We start from the raw sequence: 22764 nt of genomic DNA on the forward strand, positions 1-22764 counted from the left end.
CAGAGGGCTTGTTTTTCATAATAGGGATTAGGGCTGCAATGTAAACATCACTAAAAAAACACCATGACCCTTATGACCCTTGTGCTACATTCCAGCTCTCGTCATATATGAGTTTATTGATTTTTATCTTATAAAAATGATGGGAATTAGGAGACTTGAGAAAAAAATACCATGGGAAATCTTCAAATGAACAACAGAGTTCACATTTTCAAGTAAATTAACCCTTTAAAAGTCATTCCTTTCTGTATTGTAAACTGATATATCAATAACTTAATACACATTTCACAAAACTTCCAATTAAAAAAACATATTAGTTTCAATCTTGTCCATAGCAGGTGATATAGATCTGACTGTGAATACACCATGAGTTGTAATGCGTCTCACATACATCAGCTCTTACAATAGTCAATAAATAATGTTGAAATGGGCAGAAAGGTCAACTGAATATGTTCTGAACACAAGCTGCATCACTTTTCACCACAGATGTCCCAAGACATGCAACTTACATTAGCTAATAAGAGTCAAACAACTCCATTCCTACACTGTTACTTCAAGATAAAGAGATGAACGCATAACAACAGCTTTGTTTTTCTATTTATATCAATCAATTTATGCAGTTCTTCACAATTCATTTATGTTTCTTATGGAAGTTTCATCAAAGACGAAGAATTAAACATGCTACTCCATCAAATAATGACATGGATTTCCATTGCTGAATTGCTTGTGCGTAAAAATGTCTCGCTTGGTGCTTTTATTTCATCCTTCAATATTCAGCGTGAAAGTCTTAAATCCCTTCTGTTGCTGTCAGATTATCATTGGCAGGAAGGGCTTCCCTCGTGTAGTCGAACAGACTTTCTTTCTTTTTTGTTGTCTTGTTTCCAGTCCAAATATCTAAAAATTCTTGAATCAAGATGCATTTACTAGATGAGTAAAATGCTATACGATTTTATGTCTTGTTTTATTATCTGCTAATGGGGAAAGAAAAATAAAGATACTTTTTCTTGTTTTAAGCAACAACTCACTTCATTTAGATTTTTACCCCCAGAAAACAAGACATAATATCTTATAGCCAGGGTTTGAAATGAACACCCACCAAATGCGGGCAAAAATCAACTGTGGTGGGAAACACTGTCAGATGAAAAGCCAATTTGGCATGTTACTTATTATGTTTACTCACTTCATGGGGAAGTTCGTGTAAGGCAAATCTGCGCAGATTTAGCGCCAATACTCGTGAGTCATCATGATATATTAAATACGGCGTATTGCACAGAATCTGCTCATATCTGGCTTACTTGAACACACACGTCACTACACAACAAATAACAGCGCTTGTTCATTTGCATCAAAGCAATAGCGAAGATTAAAAAGCATTTGGTGAACAGAAAAGACATTGATCCTAAATTTTCTGATGGTCTTTATCCTGTATTGATCTGTCCACCTAAACACATTTTTGGTGATGAGGATGAAAGAGGAAGAGGAGGACAGGATTTTGTTTGAGTAAGAAATTAATGCATGAAATCCAAATTTACATTTTTTATGCATTTGGTAGACGCTTTTATCCAAAGCGACTTGCATTGCATTTCAAGATACACATTTTTACATTCTGATCAGTTCTTGCTTTCCCTGGGAATCGAACCCATGACCCTGGCGTTGCAAGCGCCAACGCTCTACTGTTTGAGCTACAGGAAAGCAAATTATATATATTTTCTTTTTCTTTTTCTTTTGGCTGGTAGACATTTTGAATGGCCGGTAACTTAAAAATTTAGTAGCCGAATTTTTGGGATATTTTGGACTGGAAACAACACAAAAACACTGAGTAAAAAAAACATTTTTTTTGGCAGTGTGTGTTACAGTCAGATTATCATTGGCAAGAAGGGCTTTCCTCGTGTGGTCGAACAGACTGGCGTTTCGGACACAAAATCTTAGCGAAGGCCCGGCGGAAGCTACTGTGGCAGAGTGGGTACAGAAAAGGGTTAATGGCCGAGTTTAGCCAAAGAAGCCAAAAAGTGACTTCGTACCAATGATGTCCCACACAAGTGCCACTGCAAGCGGCCCGTATGATCATGAGGAGTGTGTACGGTGCCCAACACACCCCGAAAACACACACTATAACTGCTAATGACTTAGCGATCTTCTTATCTCTCGAGAGACGTGCTTGTCCTGCGCTTCTGGAAGGTGCGCATGCGTTCGAGGCATCTTGCGCTCGTATTATCCGCGTTCGTATCCAACCACTTAACAATCCTCGTTTCTTAATAGTGGCTTTCATTGTTAAAGACACGGAGTGTGTGCTACTGGGATCCCCGCTTGATGACGGCGAAACTTCGTCGTCGTTGTCGTCTCGGATAACGGCGGAAATGGCCGCCGGTTCGCTAGACGAAACCTTGCGCGTTTTAACGAAGAATACAGAAGAGCTTTGTCCGTCTATGACCCTCCAACCGTCCTCTTTCTCGACCTCAATGTTCGCCATGCGAGTCCGGTTCCTTCGCTGGATGTTGAGATAAATGCTGAAGTTGAAGAAGGCCACGGATATGAAAGGAGAGAAGAACTCGAATGTTGATGCGGAGAGAAGGAAGTACCAGGTGCAGTAAAACTCGGCGAAACATTCGTCCTCGGGAACGATGCTTTCTCCGACCAGAAGCTCCCAGAATATAATTGCTGGACCGTAGAGGAGGAACGCTGAAACCCAGACCGCTAGCATCTTGAGGACCGCCAGACGAGTGACGCCCTGCTGGGCTCGATACCTCACCTGCGGGATAACACACGAATACGGTCATTTATTTACACACGTATAAACATTTATTCAGACACCGTTTCTCACGTTATCACAGTTTATTCGCGAGAGTTTAGAAAATGGTAATAAAAAATGAAAAGAACTCAAGTTTTGTCTGTCCTTCTGTTAGACTGTCTCACACATGAATTATGTTGAATATCTGTCAGATGTTAAATTTAACTACACAATTAGATAATACCAGTTTAGCTCAACCAATCACCAAGCAATGCTTCATTTTGTTCAGTCTGTGTGTAAAAAAAGCATTAGCAATTAAAGAAGAAACACTTCAGCAAAACATGATCAGCTCAAAGTGTCTGAATCATTTTTGGTCCCAAATTTTTATAAATGTCACTGGTAGTCTCTGTATGAAGAATTTTTGGGTATAATATGTCACAGTTTACTTCATTTAGCTAATCCTCACTTACATAAATGAACTATAGTGTCCTGCACACACTAGTAAAAAAAAAATCAAAATTTATATCTGGTGTCTGACTAATTTTTGGTTTGACTGTAGATAGATTAACATCCTTCCCTCGGGTCATTTTGACCCGAAACTCATCTTTTAAAATGTTTAAAAAATCGAGTGTTCATCAGAGGGGTCCGAGACTCTAGGACTTTTGACACATTTGAACCACGAATACTCAAAAAAACAACAACATTTGAATGGATTCGAGGAGTTTTGTGGTTGAAATTTAAAAAAGTAACAAATTCTTCCCTCGCGGGTCAATTTGACCCCCTTAGTAATGAATGGAATGCGAGGAATGCTTCAGTACACATAGAAAAGCCTAAAAATGATCATAATTCAAACTTAAAATGCTTTTTTTATAATGTCTACATGTGTATCTGAATGCAAACTGAAGAGAACTGACTTTAGGACCCAGCGGAGCAGCTCATTCCATATAGAGTCATGAAATATCATGCTTTATTTGTTTGTTTTTTCACAAGAGGTCGGCAAAGACACCAGACGTAAGATATTTTGAGCTGAATTAAAAGGGTAATTTAACAAGTTGAAAGAATGTGAGGAATGTGCTTAAATTTCTATTTATTTATTTATTATTTATTGATCGAATCTAGTAATTTAAAGATAAATAAAATAAAAAATATCCCCAAAAAATTGCATTAAAAATAGAAAAAATATTATCAATATAAAATGAAATAAGATTTCTGGATGAAAAATAAATAAAAATTAAGTATAATTTTAGGGCTTCAGGTCATTTTGACCCGCGAGGGAAGGATGAGGGTTAAAGTCCCATAATAAAATAGCCATAGAACAGTCATAAATTGGCATGGGAGCAATCCCTGGCAGCGATCGCACTCAATAACATCTATGCACGGTGTGACTGCCTCTTCTTCTTCATGATTTATTCAATTCACAGCCTAGAAGTCTGAGCACAGCGGGGAAAAGAACGAATCTAGCCTATCTCGACCCTGCAGAACTGATCGCTTACACTGCCAGATAATGATCAGGACTAATGCTAAGTTAATCAGTGTGTCCGATTAATCCGATCATGTGAAATTGCAATTTACCGTCAATTGGAAAAAGATCAAGACGAGCGACTAAATCACTTTGAGCCACGAATACACAAAAACTTCCTGTAAAGCTGCTTTGAAACAATTTATATCGTGAAAAATGTTGTACAGATAAATATGAGTTGACAAATATATATTTCAAAACCTGGAAAGCTGTCGACTGCATTCATAAAAGAGAATGCAAAAATGAAGCATTTTCACAAATGCTCTCAGACTTTTTTTATGTAAAATAATGGCCTGAAAAATCTTTTCTTTGTTTTCCTTTTTTTTTTTTAATGGAAATGTTTAGACAAAATCTTAAATAAAATTGTCAAGTATCATATTTGATACATCAGGCTTTTATGGCTCATATGATAGTGAGAATATGCAGCTGACACTCGAGGAGGAGTAAAACACCTACGTTTTATTCAGACGCCAAAACTGAGCAAAAATATGCAATTTGCTGCAGATGCTGATATTTATATGGACAAAAGTGATGAAATTCTGAGGCTTGTAATGTAGATCAATGAGACATTTATAACGGTATAACAGATACTTACATAAAATGCATATAATATCAATATCTGCCAATAATATGTGTTAGTAAGATGATATTTAAATGCTTAGTTTTATGATCAAAGCGCTGTAGTTTTAAAACACATAATGCAATGTAATGAACAAATAAACCTTCTTCAAAAGCCTGATGATCATATTTGATACTCACATTTGAACATGATATTAGTTAACATTAACTAACAATGAAATAATAACCTTGAACCTTATGTTGCCATGATTTTTATATAATCAAGTACACCTAAATTGCTTCAGTCCAGTAATTAGAGGAGGATGTTTGTACAATTACACTAAAAGACTTTTACTTGATAAATGATCAATCAGACGACAGAAGGAATGTAGTAGAACGTGTGTAAGTTTTTCAAAGTTTTGATCATGGCGTATCAAATACGATACTGTAGGCTGTATATCTTTTGGCATATGCAACTGACAAGCATAATTTCCTCCAGTGATGGACAGTGTGTCAATAAGTGTGTCTTCGCTCTAGCACCTCACTCTCTAGAGTCCCGCCTCAAACACTTTTCATTTCAGTCATTTGAAAATCACAATTGGAAAGATGACAACCAGAGAAAGGAATCAGCTATTCGTAAAAGACAGGATTCCTCAAGGGTGTCTTGTTATGAACCAAAGCTCTGATATTACTGCATATAATAGCTGTCTTTAGGGAGTGAGGGACACGAGCACCACATGACAAACATCACTGCATTTCACACCTTCTGTTGCCCTTAAATTGCATTCTGGGGCATCAGGGATGGCAAATATGTTTTGCTGACACAATGCTCATCTCAGTTTTGAAGTGCCATTCCACAAGCAATAGCCGACATTTCACCGTCTAGTGTAACTATAGACCTGATAGAGTCCGGCAATGAGTAACACACTTCTAGACAAGATAACCTTGAATTTGGTTTCATGTCGTTTTTGCCAAAATAGCTTGTGAGATGTATGATATTCCATCATGCACTCTAAACCCGGATTTTGTGTTATAAATGAAATGAAACATTTTAAGTGGTCATTACTTATTCTTTTTTGTTTTTTAAAAAACGTTGTCATTACTAAATCAAATTAGTTGTTTGCACTAATCAGATGAAATATTGAGTGCAATGATCATGTTAAAGGGATAGTTCACCCAAAAACGAAAATTAGCCCATGATTTACTCACCCTCAAGTCATCCTAGGTGTAGATGACATTCTTCTTTCAGACAAATACAGTCAGAGTTATATTTAAAAATATCCTGGCTCTTCCAAGCTTTATAATGGCAGTGAATGGGTGTCTGTCTTTGGAAGTCCATTAAAGCGGATCTATCCATCATAAAAGTGCATCTATCCATCATAAAAGTGCATCTGTCCATCATAAAAGTGCATCTATCATCATAAAAGTGCATCTATCCATCATAAATCCATCATAAAAGTGCATCTATCCATCATAAAAGTGCATCTGTCCATCATAAAAGTGCATCTATCATCATAAAAGTGCATCTATCCATCATAAATCCATCATAAAAGTGCATCTGTCCATGATAAAAGTGCATCTGTCCATCATAAAAGTGCATCTGTCCATCATAAAAGTGCATCTATCATCATAAAAGTGCATCTATCCATCATAAACGTGCTTCTATCCATCATAAAAGTGCATCTGTCCATCATAAAAGTGCATCTGTCCATCATAAACGTGCATCTATCCATCATAAAAGTGCATCTATCATCATAAAAGTGCATCTATCCATCATAAATCCATCATAAAAGTGCATCTGTCCATGATAAAAGTGCATCTGTCCATGATAAAAGTGCATCTGTCCATCATAAAAGTGCATCTATCCATCATAAATCCATCATAAAAGTGCATCTGTCCATCATAAAAGTGCATCTATCCATGATAAAAGTGCATCTGTCCATCATAAAAGTGCATCTATCCATCATAAATCCATCATAAAAGTGCATCTGTCCATCATAAAAGTGCATCTGTCCATCATAAAAGTGCATCTGTCCATCATAAAAGTGCATCTGTCCATCATAAAAGTGCATCTATCCATGATAAAAGTGCATCTGTCCATCATAAAAGTGCATCTGTCCATCATAAAAGTGCATCTGTCCATCATAAAAGTGCATCTATCCATCATAAAAGTGCATCCATTTTTTAGAATTTGAAAAATAATAAAGAAGATATTGTCTGATAAGTGAGATCTCTGATTGTAGTCCTTGAAAACCAAAAAAGTAGTGCTTGTAAAGTCCTTTCATTTTAAAGAATTTCATTTTACAGTTTCTGTACGAACCCTGTTGTTCTGATAACGCCCATAATATTGTAATGGAAAAACACACAGTGGATTATTCTGTATAGGACACACTTCACGAAAAATAAATTTTTGCCTTAATTCACCACCAAGGATAATAATTAAAGGCAAACAAAGTCAGACATGCTTGTCAAATGCCAAACTGATACCATTACATAAACCGCTACTTTCAGTCACTCACAAGTCTTTCTGAAATGTCATTTGGAATTTGAAAAGCATTTCACTTTGTCATTTGCATGATGGATCGTTACTCTTTCAGAAGCCATTACTGGTAAAACCCATTGACATGTTGTCAACAAGAAGTGGCGCCAAAACCGTTAAACAATGAGAACTTCAAAAAGAGCTGAATACCAAATTTATTCCCAAATTTCAATGCATTATGTTGTGAATACACTCTTTAGATGTCGTCGCATATTAAAAGTTACTCCAGATATTCAGTCACAAGCGGCTAAATTAGCTTTCAGCACATCTGCAAGATCTCGTAAATGTGTTCTTAAAACGCAAATCTACGCCTTAATGTTTTTTAGCAATTCTGCTGCTGTATTTCTATGCAGGAAATCAATATTTGCGCTACATAATACCGCTCGGGGATCTCGAAAGGGCTTGAAACGAGGGCTGGGAGCGGTGTGTTTTCTTTAGTCCCTCACAGAACGGCATCAATCCCATGTTTTCTGAGCTTATTTTGCTCAACGGTTTCTGTGAATGTGAAGAGAGGTTATTTAAGGGACCTCGAGAACCCAAATTCAACATCGTTTTGCTGTTTGCAATGGAGATAAATGCACACATTGAATGAAAAAAATATTGAACTTCCTTCCCCTTCCTTCCTTTTATGATTTCAGGAGAAGAGCTGATGTGCAAAGCTTACAGTCACTTCAGATCAGACTTCATCAGAGTTAATCGATGGGCAGCTACTCCTTAAAAACTAGTTAGATGCATGACAAGTTACAAACAAACTACATTAAAGCAATTCATAATTCAATCAGAGCGGTATTTATCCGGCTCAAAAACAAGGGAATCTTGATTAGAGTGACAGATAAATGTACACTAAAACACATCCGAACGAACTGATTCACTACAACGAATCAGACTTGCCAATGCTATATATTAGAGAGTATGCATCTTTGGGTAACATTTTATAATTCTGTTCCTTCATTAAAGAATAATATGGAAGCTTGTTTCCGCCACAAAATAAAACATTTTAAAAGATAATTGCAACTTTTTATCTCACAATTGCGAGATGTAAACCCGCAATTGTGAGATAAAAAGTTGCAATTATCTTTTAAAATGTTTGAATTTCGTGAAATAAAGTCGCAATTGCGTGTTATAAAGTCAGAATTGTGAGATATAAAGTCAGAATTGCGTGAAATAAAGTCAGAATTCTGACTTTTTTTCTCGCAATTGCGACTTTATATTACACAATTGCGACTTTATAACACGCAATTGCGACTTTATTTCACGAAATTCTGACTTTATAACATAATTGTGAGTTTATATCTCGCAATTCTGACATCTTTTCTCAGATATAAACTCACAATTGTGAGATATAAAGTCCAATTCTAAGGGAAAAAAAGACGGACTTTATTTAATTTTTTACCTCAGAATAGTTTATATCTCGCAATTCTGACTTTATAACATGCAATTGCGACTTTATATCATGTAATTCTGACTTTATATCTCCCAATTGCGACTTTATTTCTCAGAATTGCGACTATATCTCGCAATTGCGACTTTATTTCTCAGAATTGCGACTTTATTTCTCAGAATTGCGACTTTTTATCTCGCAATTCTAAGAAAAAAAGTCAGAATTGTGAGATAAAAAGTCGCAATTATTATTATTTATTTATTATTCAGTGGCGGAAACAAGCTTCCACAGAATAACTAGGAACAAATGAGTGACGCAATATTAACATTACTACTAACGTAAGTAACTACTATTAACTAACAATAAACTCTGATTATTAAATTACTAAGTAACAGCGCTCAGTTGAATGAGGTAGTTCACTATTAGCTATTCAGTAACTACTATTTTTTTCATACCTCCCAGAGAACTACTATATACAGGTACATGAATAATGCATCATTTATAATAAAAGGTAATGGTAACCCAATGATAATGACTTTTTAATAAAGTTTTACTACATCCTTCTAAAGGTACTACTAATAATTTGGATCAGTATTCTGAAGTGAAAAACATGATAACTACCTAATATTGAATAAAAATAAATAAAAATAGTAGATACTGATTAGCTAATAGTGAATTACATTCAACTGAGCGCTATTACTTACTAATTCATTAATCAGAGTTTCTTGTTAGTTAATAGTAGTTACTAGAATGTTAATAGTGTGTTACTCACTTGTGACCCTGGACCACAAAACAAGTCACATGAAATTGAGATTTATACATAATCTGAAAGCTGAATAAATAAGCTTTCCAGTGATGTGTGGTTTGTTAGGATAGGACAATATTTGGTTGAGATACAACTATTGAAAATCTGGAATCTGAGGGTGCAAAAAAATCGAAACATTGAGAAAATCTCCTTTAAAGTTGTTCATTTATGTTGGCGATTGTGCTGCATTCACTCACAAAAATACATGTTTTATATATTTACGGTAGGAAATTTACTAGATATCTTCAGGGAACATGATCTTCACTTAATATCCTCATGATTTTTGGTATATACGATCATTTTGACCCATACAAGTCAAGTCATCTTCATTTATATAGCGCTTTTAATATTCATTTACATAGCGCCAACATACAATGTATTGACATGTGACTGGTTTTGTGATCCAGGGTCACATTTGTTCCTGTGTATTTATTCATTAATGAAGGAACAGTATTCTAAAGTGTTACCAATTTTTGATTATGTAAAAAATAAAGGAGCTTGCTACTGAAAAGGTGGTTATTTTACTCCCCCAATCCTCTTCAGCTCACCAATTAAACCGTAACAAAGACATACTATATTTGGATTCCTTACAGTAGCCAGTTTTCCTGTTTCAGACGTGACTTCTAGCCGTGTGGAGTTCATCTGAAGCCTCTCTCAGGAGGAAAAGGTCAGAAATGGGGGACGTTTTGTTTCAGTCGCTCACCGTGAGTCATTACAGTCCGCAGTGTTCAGAATACACCTGAACTCAGTCCCGCCACTACAGATGTGCAATAACATGAGCGTCACGTGACACTTACAATACAATACAGTTGTGCAATGCAATGCAGAACTAATGAGCACTTCCTGCGCTTTAAACATTCGTTACAAAGCAAACCCGGGGAAGCGCTTCAAGGCATTGTATGTGCACTTCTGACACACAAAAGCTGCTCTAAGAGACTTTATCTTAATTGCTGGATTTCAGGGTTAGAATTATGGCCAGTGGCACGAGAAAATGCAAACATGTTTTCTGCTAAAACATCTGTGGGTGTTTTAATGCATCTAAACAGCCACAGAAAAAAGATTATTTATTTATACACTTGTGCTTATGCAAAGCTCTTCGACATTAAACGGACAGTATGGGATTTTTTCTCCACTAGTGGTCGCTAACCTATTTACAATAACAAAGGCGTAGTTTGATGACGCAACATTTGCTAAGAATTATGGATCTTGTCGTCAACGTCAAGCCGACCGATCTAATAATGTTTATGGATGACTGAATACATCGATGTTTTTATCATGACTGTGATATGAAGCAGTTCGGGATTGCTAAGAGACAGCTATCAGATCCACACGCGACGCGATCCCGCGGATATAAAAGGAATATGGACATTTCATTCTGCCGAACTACACACAGAATTACTACTCACAGGTCAGTTTATTAGACAAATTAAACTTGTGAGGTAACGCAGTGCTGTTTCACTTGGTCTAACATTACACTAGCACACTAAACTGCATTTGAATGTGTTTAAATGTATGTGTTAGTTTGTCTGTATGAGACTAGCAGTAAGCTAGATCAACATTAGAATAACATACAGATCATATTCTGACATTTTATCATTGTTGAACTATATAACATTGATTAGTTTTATGTAAATGTGCTCACCGGTTTAATAAAGTACATGTAGGAGCGGTCGAAGTCTCGGACGTGGAGCTCTCGTTTGTATACTGTCTATGGGAGCTCTCGGCATCTCGAAAACACCGCGCTGATATTGATTCTCGTTTTAGTTCTCCTTTTTTATCCAAAGTCTGCTTGCCATGGTCCATAATGTTTGAACGAAACAACAACAGCGTGCAGATAGACATTGCGAACTACAGTGGTCCACGTCTGTCGTCTTGGTTACTATCAGAGGGCTCTGGTTCATAGCTCTGGTTACCATGGCAGCACGAGCGGAAACCAGGGACAACGCGGATATGACGCCATTGACTGCGACAAAACGGAAATAAAGAAACGTGCCGTGTCTTCGAATTAAATTAAAATTTCTCCTGGTTTGAAAGTTGTTGGAAACAGTCGGGATAATGTAAGTAAACAACTAAAAAAAATATATAACATAGATATAGTGATTTTTGCTATTTTTAAAGCAAAAAAGTTACATATTGTGCCTTTAAATGTATTTGTATCACTGCTGTCAAATCGATTATTCATGATTAACTGCATCTAACATAAAACGTTGTTTATATAATATATGAGTGTTTATATTATATATGTATAGACACACACACACATGTATATATATGTGTGTGTGTGTGTACACATATTATAAAAACAAACTTCTGTTAGATACGATTAATCGGTTTTGACAGCACTATTATTAATAATAATAATAATAATACATTTTATTTATATAGCGCCTTTCCAGGGCTCAAGGACGCTTAATTTGTATATATATTTAAACTAATTTGTATACCTATATATTTGAACATCTTTTTCCACTGTAACTTGAAAGATCTTCATTCTTATTTTGGAGATTTATTTTTTTTATTTTTTTTTTTAACTTAGCATCATCGAATTAGGTAATAATATGCCGTTTTTATGCAAATTAGTGCTGGGTAATTATACGGCCATGAAATGTCCAAATTCTACGGCAGCTTTACATATATTCTGTAAAACATCTTAAACTGGTCACTTACGAGGTTCATTTCAGTTCGGATGTCAGAAAACCAACTCAATTGGTTTCAATTCAGTTTTTAATATCATACTGGTCTTAAGGTTGAGTCACTATGAAGTATGAATATAAATTGATGATGCAGTCCGTGACTGACATAGCGGATATTTGCAGTAAATTGCACTGAAAAATTCATGATCATAGAGCGATTGAACCTGGACTCGTTCGCTTATTACTCATCTGACTGCAATAGCACTGACTTCAGCGTCTTCAGGTTCCTTAAACAACTCATTCATCTCTTAGTGCATCATCTGAGGCATTGAGCAAAACTGGTGTGTTTGTGTTAAAGAAACTGCAATATTTGAAGAACATAAAATGTTGTGTGTGGGGTTGCAAACACTTTAAATATTGCAAATTACTTTAATATGCACACAAACAAGTTTTGCTTGGTGTCTCAAATGATGCACTGGAAATTTCCCTTAGTTTGAAACGGTAACACTTTACAATAGGTTCATTAGTTAACATTAGTTAATGTATTAACTAACATGAACTGAGCAAAACATTTGTTACAGTATTTATTAATCTTTGTTAATGTTAGTTAATAATAATACAGCTGTTCATTGTGTGTTCATGTTAGTTCACAGTGCATTAACTAATGTTAACAAATACAACCTTTGATTTTAATAATTTATTAGTAAATGTTTAAATTAATATTAACTAAGATTAATAAATGTATTGTTCATTCTTAGTTCATGTTAACTAAGGTAGTTAACTAATGTCAACTAATGAGCCTTATTGTAAAGTGTTACCTTTGAAACAAATGAGTTCACAAAACTCACAAGATTTTGTATTTTTGTTGCAAAACAATGACTTGTTTGTGATTGAGAAAGGTTTCTGGTTGGAGGGCGTATGTCCCTTTATGATATCAGCTCAAACGCCTAGAAAAGTTCTGTCATTTCAGTGCAAAATTACTATGTTTTTTCTTTTGCAGAAAGTATATGCCAAAATCCATGAGTGAAAACCTCTATTGTAGCTTGTCAGAGACTAAAAGATATAAAATATGGGAAATGACGAACCCCTGTTGTGGTAAATAAATAAATAAATGTTGGTGTATATAGCTTCTGCATTTTTTATGTCTGTTTCTCAGCCCCTTGTGAGGGTAAAATGTGTTTCTCAAACTTATTTTCAATGATGCAACAGACTAGAAACTGAGATAAAGAAAACTCTTAACAATCAAAAACATCTTTTTTTTTTGTTAAACTCCCTGTGAAATCTCTCTGGATGATTCAGAAGATCGCACGCATTTCATATTTGAGTCTTTGACAAGCTACAATTAAGGTTTTCTGTTTTTTTTTTTTTATCTGACTCTTTGCTGTTTTTCAAAGTGTTGTTTTTTGGTTAATTGCATGAAAAACCAAAGGGTTTTAATTTGACCCCAACACAATCGATCTAACCCTAGCCTTTCCAAAACACATCTATGTGTCGAAACTTTGCACACACATTCAAGAGAAAAACTCGCTAAATTTCAAGAAGAAATAAAGTGTTTACCAGTGTTTCAATCCAGTGACCCGCAATAACCTGCATTCACTTTCAATTTCTAGAAAAAAAGTGGCCAGTATAACAGGTTAAATAACAACAGATTGGTTTGACATATATATATATATGTTTTTGAGTATGAATGTGTTATTTTGGGGAGACAATTAATCCAGATGTCACAAAATGGCAAGTTACCAAACCTAACAACAAAAGCATTGATAAAATGGTGTAAATACGGCTGGAAAACAGTGAAAAATCAACCTTATTAATTATTCACGCCCCAGTGCATGATGGGAACACCAGTATTAGAAAAGTTAAGTAGGTTTTAATTAATTTTATATCATTGATATTTCCGTTTTAATTTCTACAAGCTTGAATTGATTACTACTAATATAGGATTTGCTTTGTTTTGTTTTTTTGAATTCTTGCCTTTTTCATGTAGAAATTACATTTGTTTTTTTTCTGTAGCATTTACTTCAGCACAGAATCATTTTTATCAGTGTTTATAGTACACAGTAAAAAACGTTGGGTTATTTTTTTAACCCAACCGCTGGGATACACATATTGGGTCACTACACTGTAAAAAAATAATTTCATGATTTGTTATCACAACTTTTTATCTTTTGCCAAATCAACCTTTTTAGATTTGTGTGAATGGATGTGGTTCAGATAACATAACATTTTGAGTTTCTGTTAATTAAACCAATTTCCTTCACTATATTTACTCAAATATTTTATTTCAATGGACTCAAAATTTTAAGTCAACCAAGTAACTTACTTTTTTTAAGTTAAACCAACAATACTGTTTTACAGTGTATCTTGGGTTCACTGTAAAAAGTGTTGAGTTCACTTAAAAAAAAATTGTAAACCTGTTGCCTTAAAATTACTAAATAAACTTAATTTGACAATTCCACATTACTTAATTTTTTTGATTAACATGAAGTTTATTTACTTAATGATTTTAAGTTAAAGGGATATTTCACCGATTAGCATTAAGCTTTGTATCAGTAGAAACCCGGTAGTATTCTCGAGTGACCGTGCTTCCCTCCCTCATGTCCCCTGAGACGAGAGATTTCTGGATTGTGTGTCTGGAAAAAAATCTCAGATGATGCAAAAATCATCATTTAGCTCATCAGAGGCTCTTTTGTCCAGAGGCGAGAGACTCCAGCCAGTAGGAGGAGCTCGTCCCGCATGTCTTCAACCCGCCCATAGGGGGATCTCACGATAAAACGCTGTCTTTTCAGTTTCGAGTCGACTAGTAGCCTAGCTGTAACATTTCTCCCGATACTGCCCTCTGTAACCGGGAGGCGTGGCTTGGGAGTGGCCTCAGCGAAGCAAGTGCATTCTGGGAGTTGTAGTCTTTCATCCACATGAGCCAAAAATACATTTTCAGGCTTTTCTCCGTCTAGAAAGCACCAACTTCTAAAATAATTTCACATTTCTACTACATAAATGACCCAATTTAAATACACATTCATCTTTCCAGCGGTGAAATATCCCTTTAAGTCAACTGATCATTTTTTACAGTGTTGTTTCCAGAAAAGTTGGGCCATTTCTAGTAATAACCCGGCTGTTGGGTTGCACAAGTTGTATGTACACTTGTGTATTTTGAATTTGTATATTAACATTAAATTCTAGACTCCCCAATAGTTAGTTTGTCATTTTAAAATATATTTGTTGAGACATATTTATTGTTTTATACAAATAAAACAATCTGTATTTGAAAACAAAGTGTATTCTTATTTATTAAAATAATGTCATAAATAAAGATAAATAGTTAACCTAACTGTTGGTTTAATTTTAACCCAATGCATTGGGTTAAAATAACCCACAGTTGGGAAGGTGCTATATCACCCCATAGTTGGGTTACTCGTTGGCTTATTTTTAACCCAACATTATTAAGCGAGTAGGCTAATCGGGTGTTGATACTCACAGCTCTGGTAACGGACAGGAACCGATCGTAGCTGATTAAAACGATATTGAAGACTGACGCTGTGCACAACAAGTAGTCCATCACGAGCCACAGCTTACAGAGTCCTCGACCCAGCATCCACCGGCCCGTCAAGATGTAGGGCATGTAGACCGGGATGCAAAACGCCCCTGCAAAGAGACACACTTTACTGTATTACACGGACGTTGGCTGGTTATAATAAGGCTTGCATTAACAACCACACGCTTCTCCTGGACTGGATCTAATAGGCCCTTTAGAGCACCAAATCAATGGATCATGTCATGAAGGAGTCTCTTCACAATGTGACAGATAAACCCGAGCCATTACTAGAAAGCCATTGAGTAGCAAAGGAAACGCTGACTCTTTTCTGCACCTGAGAGCATCAAGAGAAAGCCTTTTCACCAAGGCATACAAAGCAGCAATCCTCGTCTTTGAAGGACGCTGAGATGTCACATCTATCGTACTGTCAAATATACAGAGCTTTTTTCAGCTGGTTGGCATTTGAGAAGAAAAAAGCAGCGCTCGGTTGGACTCTTTTATCTAAGAGGCGTGGGCTTGTTTTCAGGTAGAGTTGCGTTCTCCTCTCGCCAGTGAAGATTATAGCCAAGGAACTTCCACTGTAAAGCCTCCAGCACTATATACTGTCAAATCAACATTTATTCAGTCACCTTTTCTTACATTATCACAGTTTATTCACTATAGTTTAGAAAATGGTAATAAAATATGAGCAGAACTGAGTTGATATTTGACTGGTTTTGTCCGTCCTTCTGTTAGACTGTCTCACACATGAATTATGTTGAATATCTGTCAGCTGTTAAATTTAACTACACAATTAGATAATACCAGTTTAGCTCAACCAGTGACCAAGCAATGCTTCATTTTGTTCAGTCTGCGGTTAAGAAGAAAAAACACTTCAGCAAAACATGGTCAGCTCAAAGTGTCTGAATCATTTTTGGTTTATAAATGTTACTGGTAGTCACTGAATGAAGAATTTCTGGGTATAATATACCTGTGTCTGATTAATTTTTGCTTTGCCTGTACATGGGCGGAGCAGTAATGCCTGTGAGCCGCACACAAACACTCGAGCCGACACAGAGGGCTTGGAGAAGAGACGGATCTGGAAGTGAACCGCAGAAAGGATCTCGTCTCTTAATCCAAGCCAATGATTTGTGATGCCAGAACACAACAGAAGACAGGGTTCGTACAAGGTGCTTAATTTGACTTTTTGAAGTTTAAGTTCTGGAAAACCCTTGAAAAAAAGCCATATTTATGAAGAGGAACTTCAAAAGTGCTTGAATTATCGAAAGACAATATGAAATTAGTGCTTAAGTTTTTCGATGAGACAATATTTTCATGCAAAATTAACATTGCAGCCCGTCTGATAAAGATATGAAGACATTTCGCATGACTATGAACGTGATATTGCTCATATTAATATCCAAGTATATGATACAGTTTTCATTCTTCAGGTCAATCATATATTCATTGGGAATAAATCAGTTTGAAAGAGGAAAGCGATATCTTTGTCATAGTTTCCTTTCAATGGTTAAAGTTTCCACAGTCATTGCATCTGCTGCACTTTATTCATACCATTTTGTTTAATTAGTATATTTGTATTAATCCGTTTACCTTTTTTAGATTTTGAAAGATAATTAAGATATTGTTTGATAAGCGAGATCTCTGATTGTAGTCCCTGATAGTCCTGGAATTTCATTTTACAGTGTCTGTCCGAACCCTGTCTCCGCACTGCATGATGGACGGGTGTAATCGTTCACTTTAAACCTCAGAACCAAAGAAAGCATTGAAAGAACATGAATGGAAAAACAAATGCATGGATCATCGAGAAATTTGGATCTAGTTAGCTTTAGGTCAAGCATGTGAGGGCTTCTTTGCCCAATATAAAGATATAGTATTCAAGAGCAAAGGAGACAAATGCATATTTCACACAATATTTACTCGAAAATTTACAAACAAAAAGAAAATATGTTTATACGTAGACCAGTTATCAGACCAACGCACTTAATGATAGAATTACAAGCAAATAAAAATAAATAATTCAATTTAATTGCACGAGTATCTCAGTGGATTTGAGAGGTTTGACCCGCTGGTCTTGTGTTCCTGGCCGGAAATGATCTTTATTTTCTCGAGAGCGGTCTAATCACTCTTTTAGCTTCAAGACGAGGCCGGAGAAATGTGGTTTAGTTAAAAATTCACTCGGAGTCCATTTCCTACAAATCAATGATGTGGTGTCGGACCGCAGGTCATCTGTGATCGGGATTATGAATGAGCTCTAAAAAATTTACATTCATCAATTTACATCCGCATGAGTAATGACTGGCAAAACTTGGCAAGAAAGCAATGCACTATAACTAGAATAATACATTATTTGTTGATCGACCATTTAATTATGCCTTGGCCGATTAACAGAAGTGCTAGTTTCAAAATGAACCGACAACCTTGGTTGTTTATGGATAAAACTTCATTTTTGTACATTTTGATTAAATATTTTGCACAACTAACTCTTGATTTCAGGCATTTTGTGCATATCTGATATTAAAAATGTCATTCTGTAGAGATCAGCCATGCTGCACTGTTGACCGTACATCTGTATGATCGATCTGGCATTAGATGAAGTCTAATCTATGCAGCTTTCCTTTGCACTGTCATCTGAGCCAATATTCCCGAAGATCTCATCGGGATTTACAGTGAGCTTTCATCCTATAGAACAAGTGGACACACAGTCAAACCAAAATGTATTCAGACATCTTCAACATTTCTCACATTATCACAGTTTATTCGCTATCGTTTAGAAAATGGTAATAAAATATGAGCAGAACTCAGTTGATATTTGACTGGTTTTGTCCGTCCTTCTGTTAGACTGTCTCACACATGAATTATGTTGAATATCTGTCAGCTGTTAAATTTAACTACACAATTAGATAATACCAGTTTAGCTCAACCAGTTACCAAGCAATGCTTCATTTTGTTCAGTCTGTGTGTAAAAAGAGCATTAGCAATTAAAGAAAACACACTTCAGCAAAACATGATCAGCTCAAAGTGTCTGAATCATTTTTGGTCCCATTTTACATGTAGTCACTGTTTGAAGAATTTTTGGGTATAATATGTTAATATTTTGCTCTCCTCACTTACATAAATGAACTATAGTGTCCTGCACCCACTAGTACAAAATATATGAAAAAATGATATCTGCTGTCAGAATAATTCTTGGTTTGACTGTATATGCTCGATGACATGCATTTCATTTGCAATGCAAAAAACTAAAATCAAGTGCATTTGAAGAATTAAACACATACCAACAAGGAAGTCTGAGATAGCCAAATTAAGGAAGAAGTAATTGCACTGATTTCTGAGGCTCTTGTCCACGATGAAAGCGAGAATAACCAGCGCGTTCCCGCCAACCACCACGACCACCAGGATAGTCATCAGGATCGCCAGGATAACCATCGTGATCCCGGGAAAAGGAGCCACATCCGAGCTCACGGTCGAATTGGAGCTGGAAGAGTTGAAACAGGCAACCATCGTCAGATCGAGGGCATCTGGAGAGCCAGCAACAGGTCTGAAGACATCATGTGAACCCGAGGACGAGTGAGTTTTCATCCCTTTAGGGTCGCGTTAACTTCGGCAGAAAAGCATTCCCATTGGAGTCTCCAAACGCCTCATCTTTCAAGATTCCCGTGAAACGCGTGCCATGAAACGACTCTTTTCTGTGGGAAACTCCATGAAGATGTGAAGATGTGAAGTCGAGTCCGTGTTCACTGAGACTGAGACTGAGTTTCTGCTCTATGACTTTCTCATTCCCAGCCGAACTGCGCGTTCCCGTCATGCGCGCGCACAGTTGCGCACTCGCGATTCCCTCCCGCGCGCAGATAAACATACGAGATTTGCAACTTTACTTTTTTTGTTGTTGTTGTGAGGATCTGATTGAAGTATTATCAACAATTGCATACATTGTGCATCTGTACGAGTACAAAGAATATTGATTTATTATTTTTATACAATCATACAATGTGATACTGTATAAGGGCTGCATGATTATGGCAAAATTCAAAATTGTCGATTATTCCCTTGAAAGTGCAATTGTAATTGCGATTATTAATTACGATTATCACAATTTACATCGGATGATGTTTTGAATAGCTTTATAACATTTGAAGTGACTGCATGCATATTTTTATATCAAAATAAACAAGCTAATTGCTTTTCTATTAAGCCTCAAATGTCAAACCAAAGTAAAACATATGCTTCGTATTGTAATGTTATACTAAAACTAAAATGAATACAATGGGGGAAAAACCCTTACGATAAACTGTAGAAAGAAAAATAAAAACATCTTAAGCCAGAGAATAATGAATTACATTTTTTTGTAATTGCGCCTTTAAACAATTACATAATTGTGGCATCCGAAATAGTAATCGCAATTACAAATTTGATTAATTGTGCAGGCCTAGTGTATATGCTCTGCTTGAATAGTTGTTTTCCACTGTACGAATGATCTAAGCATTGGCATTTCCTCAAGAAGCAGAAGCAGAGCTGCACACGGCATAAGAGAATCCATCTTGAATAGGGGTATTTTTGGTTCCATTGGCAGATTAAGCGTAAAATCAATTTAGATTCTTTGAGCAAATTATCTTGCTTTAAGAATGTTTAGACATTTTCAACAGAGAAAATGCCATTGATAAGTCAGTATTAAGTAATTATTTATTAAATAACCCTGCAGATCTGTTTGATTGTCTTTGGAACAAGACATTTTGAAAAAAGTATTTTGAAATTGGTCATTGGTCGTTTGGACCCCAAAAACTTTTTTTTTTTGTCATTCCTGTTTTAAAATACAGCGGGGAAAATAAGTATTGAACACGTCATCATTTTTCTCAGTAAAGGTGATTTCATTTCCAAAGGTGCTATTGACATGAAATTTTCACCAGATGTTGGTAACAACCCAAGTAAGCCATATATACAAAGAAATAAACAAAAATAAGTTAAGAAATTAAGTTATGTGTAATAATGTGAAATGACACAGGGAAAAAGTATTGAACACATGAAGAAAGGGAGGCGCAAAAAGGCATGGAAAGCCAAGACAACTGCTGAAAACTTACAGTAATTAAAAAGCAATCCAGCCCCCTGTCAGTGGAAATTAATAACAGCTGGTTCAGTCCCAAATGATGGGCTACAAAAAGGTCTCATTGCCAAGGTGTCACACAAGACACATCTCATGATGGGTAAAAGCAAAGAGCTGTCTCAAGACCTTCGCAACCTAATTGTTGCAACACATAATGATGGCATTGGTTATAGGCGCCATTCTAAGCTTCTGAATGGTCCAGTGAGCACTTTTGGGGCCATAATACGGAAGTGGAAAGACAATCATTTCACCATAAATTTGCCTCGACCAGTGCTCCTCGCAAGATTTCTGATAGAGGAGTGAAAAGAATAATCAGAAGAGTTGTCCAAGAGCCAACACCAAGTTGAATGGTGTTTTTATGGTAATGTGCACTGCCATTTCTCCTCCAAATATGGTGTGTATTATGGCATCCAAACAGTTCAATTTTGCTCTCATGTGACCACACTATATTCTCCCAGTATTTCACTGGCTTTTCCAAATGTTGTGCAGCAAACTTTAAATGAGCTTCAACATGCTTTTTCTTCAGTAATGGAGTCTTGCGTGGTGAGCGTGCATACAGGCCATGGCGGTGGAGTGCATTACTTACTGTTTTCTTTGAGACAACAGTACCTGCTATCTGCAGGTCTTTTTGAAGCTCTCCACAAGTGATCCTTGGCTCTTGGACAACTCTTCTGATTATTCTTTTCACTCCTCTATCAGAAATCTTGCGAGGAGCACTGGTCGAGGCAAATTTATGGTGAAATGATTGTCTTTCCACTTCCGTATTATGGCCCCAAAAGTGCTCACTGGACCATTCAGAAGCTTAGAATGGCGCCTATAACCAATGCCATCATTATGTGTTGCAACAATTAGGTTGCGAAGGTCTTGAGACAGCTCTTTGCTTTTACCCATCATGAGATGTGTCTTGTGTGACACCTTGGCAATGAGACCTTTTTGTAGGCCATCATTTGGGACTGAACCAGCTGTTATTAATTTCCACTGACAGGGGGCTGGATTGCTTTTTAATTACTGTAAGTTTTCAGCAGTTGTCTTGGCTTTCCCTTTCTTCATGTGTTCAATACTTTTTCCCTGTGTCATTTCACATTATTACACATAACTTAATTTCTGAACTTATTTTTGTTTGTTTCTTTGTATGTATGGCTTACTTGGGTTGTTACCAACATCTGGTGAAAATGTCATGTCAATAGCACCTTTGGAAATATATTTACTGAGAAAAATGATGACGTGTTCAATACTTATTTCCCCGCTGTATCAAATTTTTGTGTTATACTATGAGTAAATTCTCATTAAGACTGACTTCGAGTGATGAAGAAAAGCTAGTGTGCTGTGTGTGCACTTGTACTGTTCAGTGGTTTCAGGACCACGGACAGCAACTAATGCAACCCTTATTTTCTTCAAAACATCCCTATATTCAGTGTTTGTGCCTCATCTATATACTTTACATACTACATTACATCATATACATTACATACTTAGTCTCCTTTTCCAAGGCATGATTTTCTAGCCGCAAAAAGAAGCATTTAATCTGGTGCTCTTCACGTGTCGGGTCAAAAATGACAGAAATTATTATTTTTTTATTTCAATGAAATTAATGTACTATATTTTAGTTCAATAATGTTTGTTTTTTTATTTAATATTTTGTATTTTTAGGGGATTTTATGGCACTAAATTATATTTACACTGTATTTATAATCCATTTATTCACTTTTTGAGCATAGACCTGAATATTACATTTCCAACTTAAACTGTGGTAAATTTTTAATGTTTTAGAGCAACAGACTGAAGTTTGATCTCTTTTCAAAGACGACACTTGGCAGATTATTGCTGAAGTGAAAAAGTTTTAAAAAGTGAACTTAAAAAAAGTTACAGAATTTTATATTCTATTCAATATTTTATATTCTTATATTGTACTCTACAACTGTGGGAAATAAAAGCCATACATTTAAACAAATTGTGTTAAAAATTTGAGCC

At 35.9% G+C, this 22764-nt stretch overlaps 1 protein-coding gene across 1 annotated transcript; it reads right to left on the minus strand.

Moving 5' to 3' along the window:
• Positions 1-98: 98 nt before the first annotated feature.
• LOC311085293 (histamine H3 receptor) lies at positions 99-19493 on the minus strand. Its single transcript, XM_084117726.1, has 3 exons — positions 18971-19493; positions 15639-15805; positions 99-2746 (listed from the first exon to the last, which is right to left on the minus strand). The coding sequence occupies exons 1-3, from the start codon at positions 19272-19274 to the stop codon at positions 1862-1864; spliced, it is 1356 nt and encodes a 451-aa protein (XP_083973852.1). The 5' UTR covers positions 19275-19493; the 3' UTR covers positions 99-1861.
• Between the last annotated feature and the right edge of the window lie 3271 nt (positions 19494-22764).

This window comes from Abramis brama, assembly GCF_963993115.1.
Source record: "Abramis brama genome assembly, chromosome: 6".
Lineage (NCBI taxonomy): Eukaryota > Metazoa > Chordata > Actinopteri > Cypriniformes > Leuciscidae > Abramis > Abramis brama.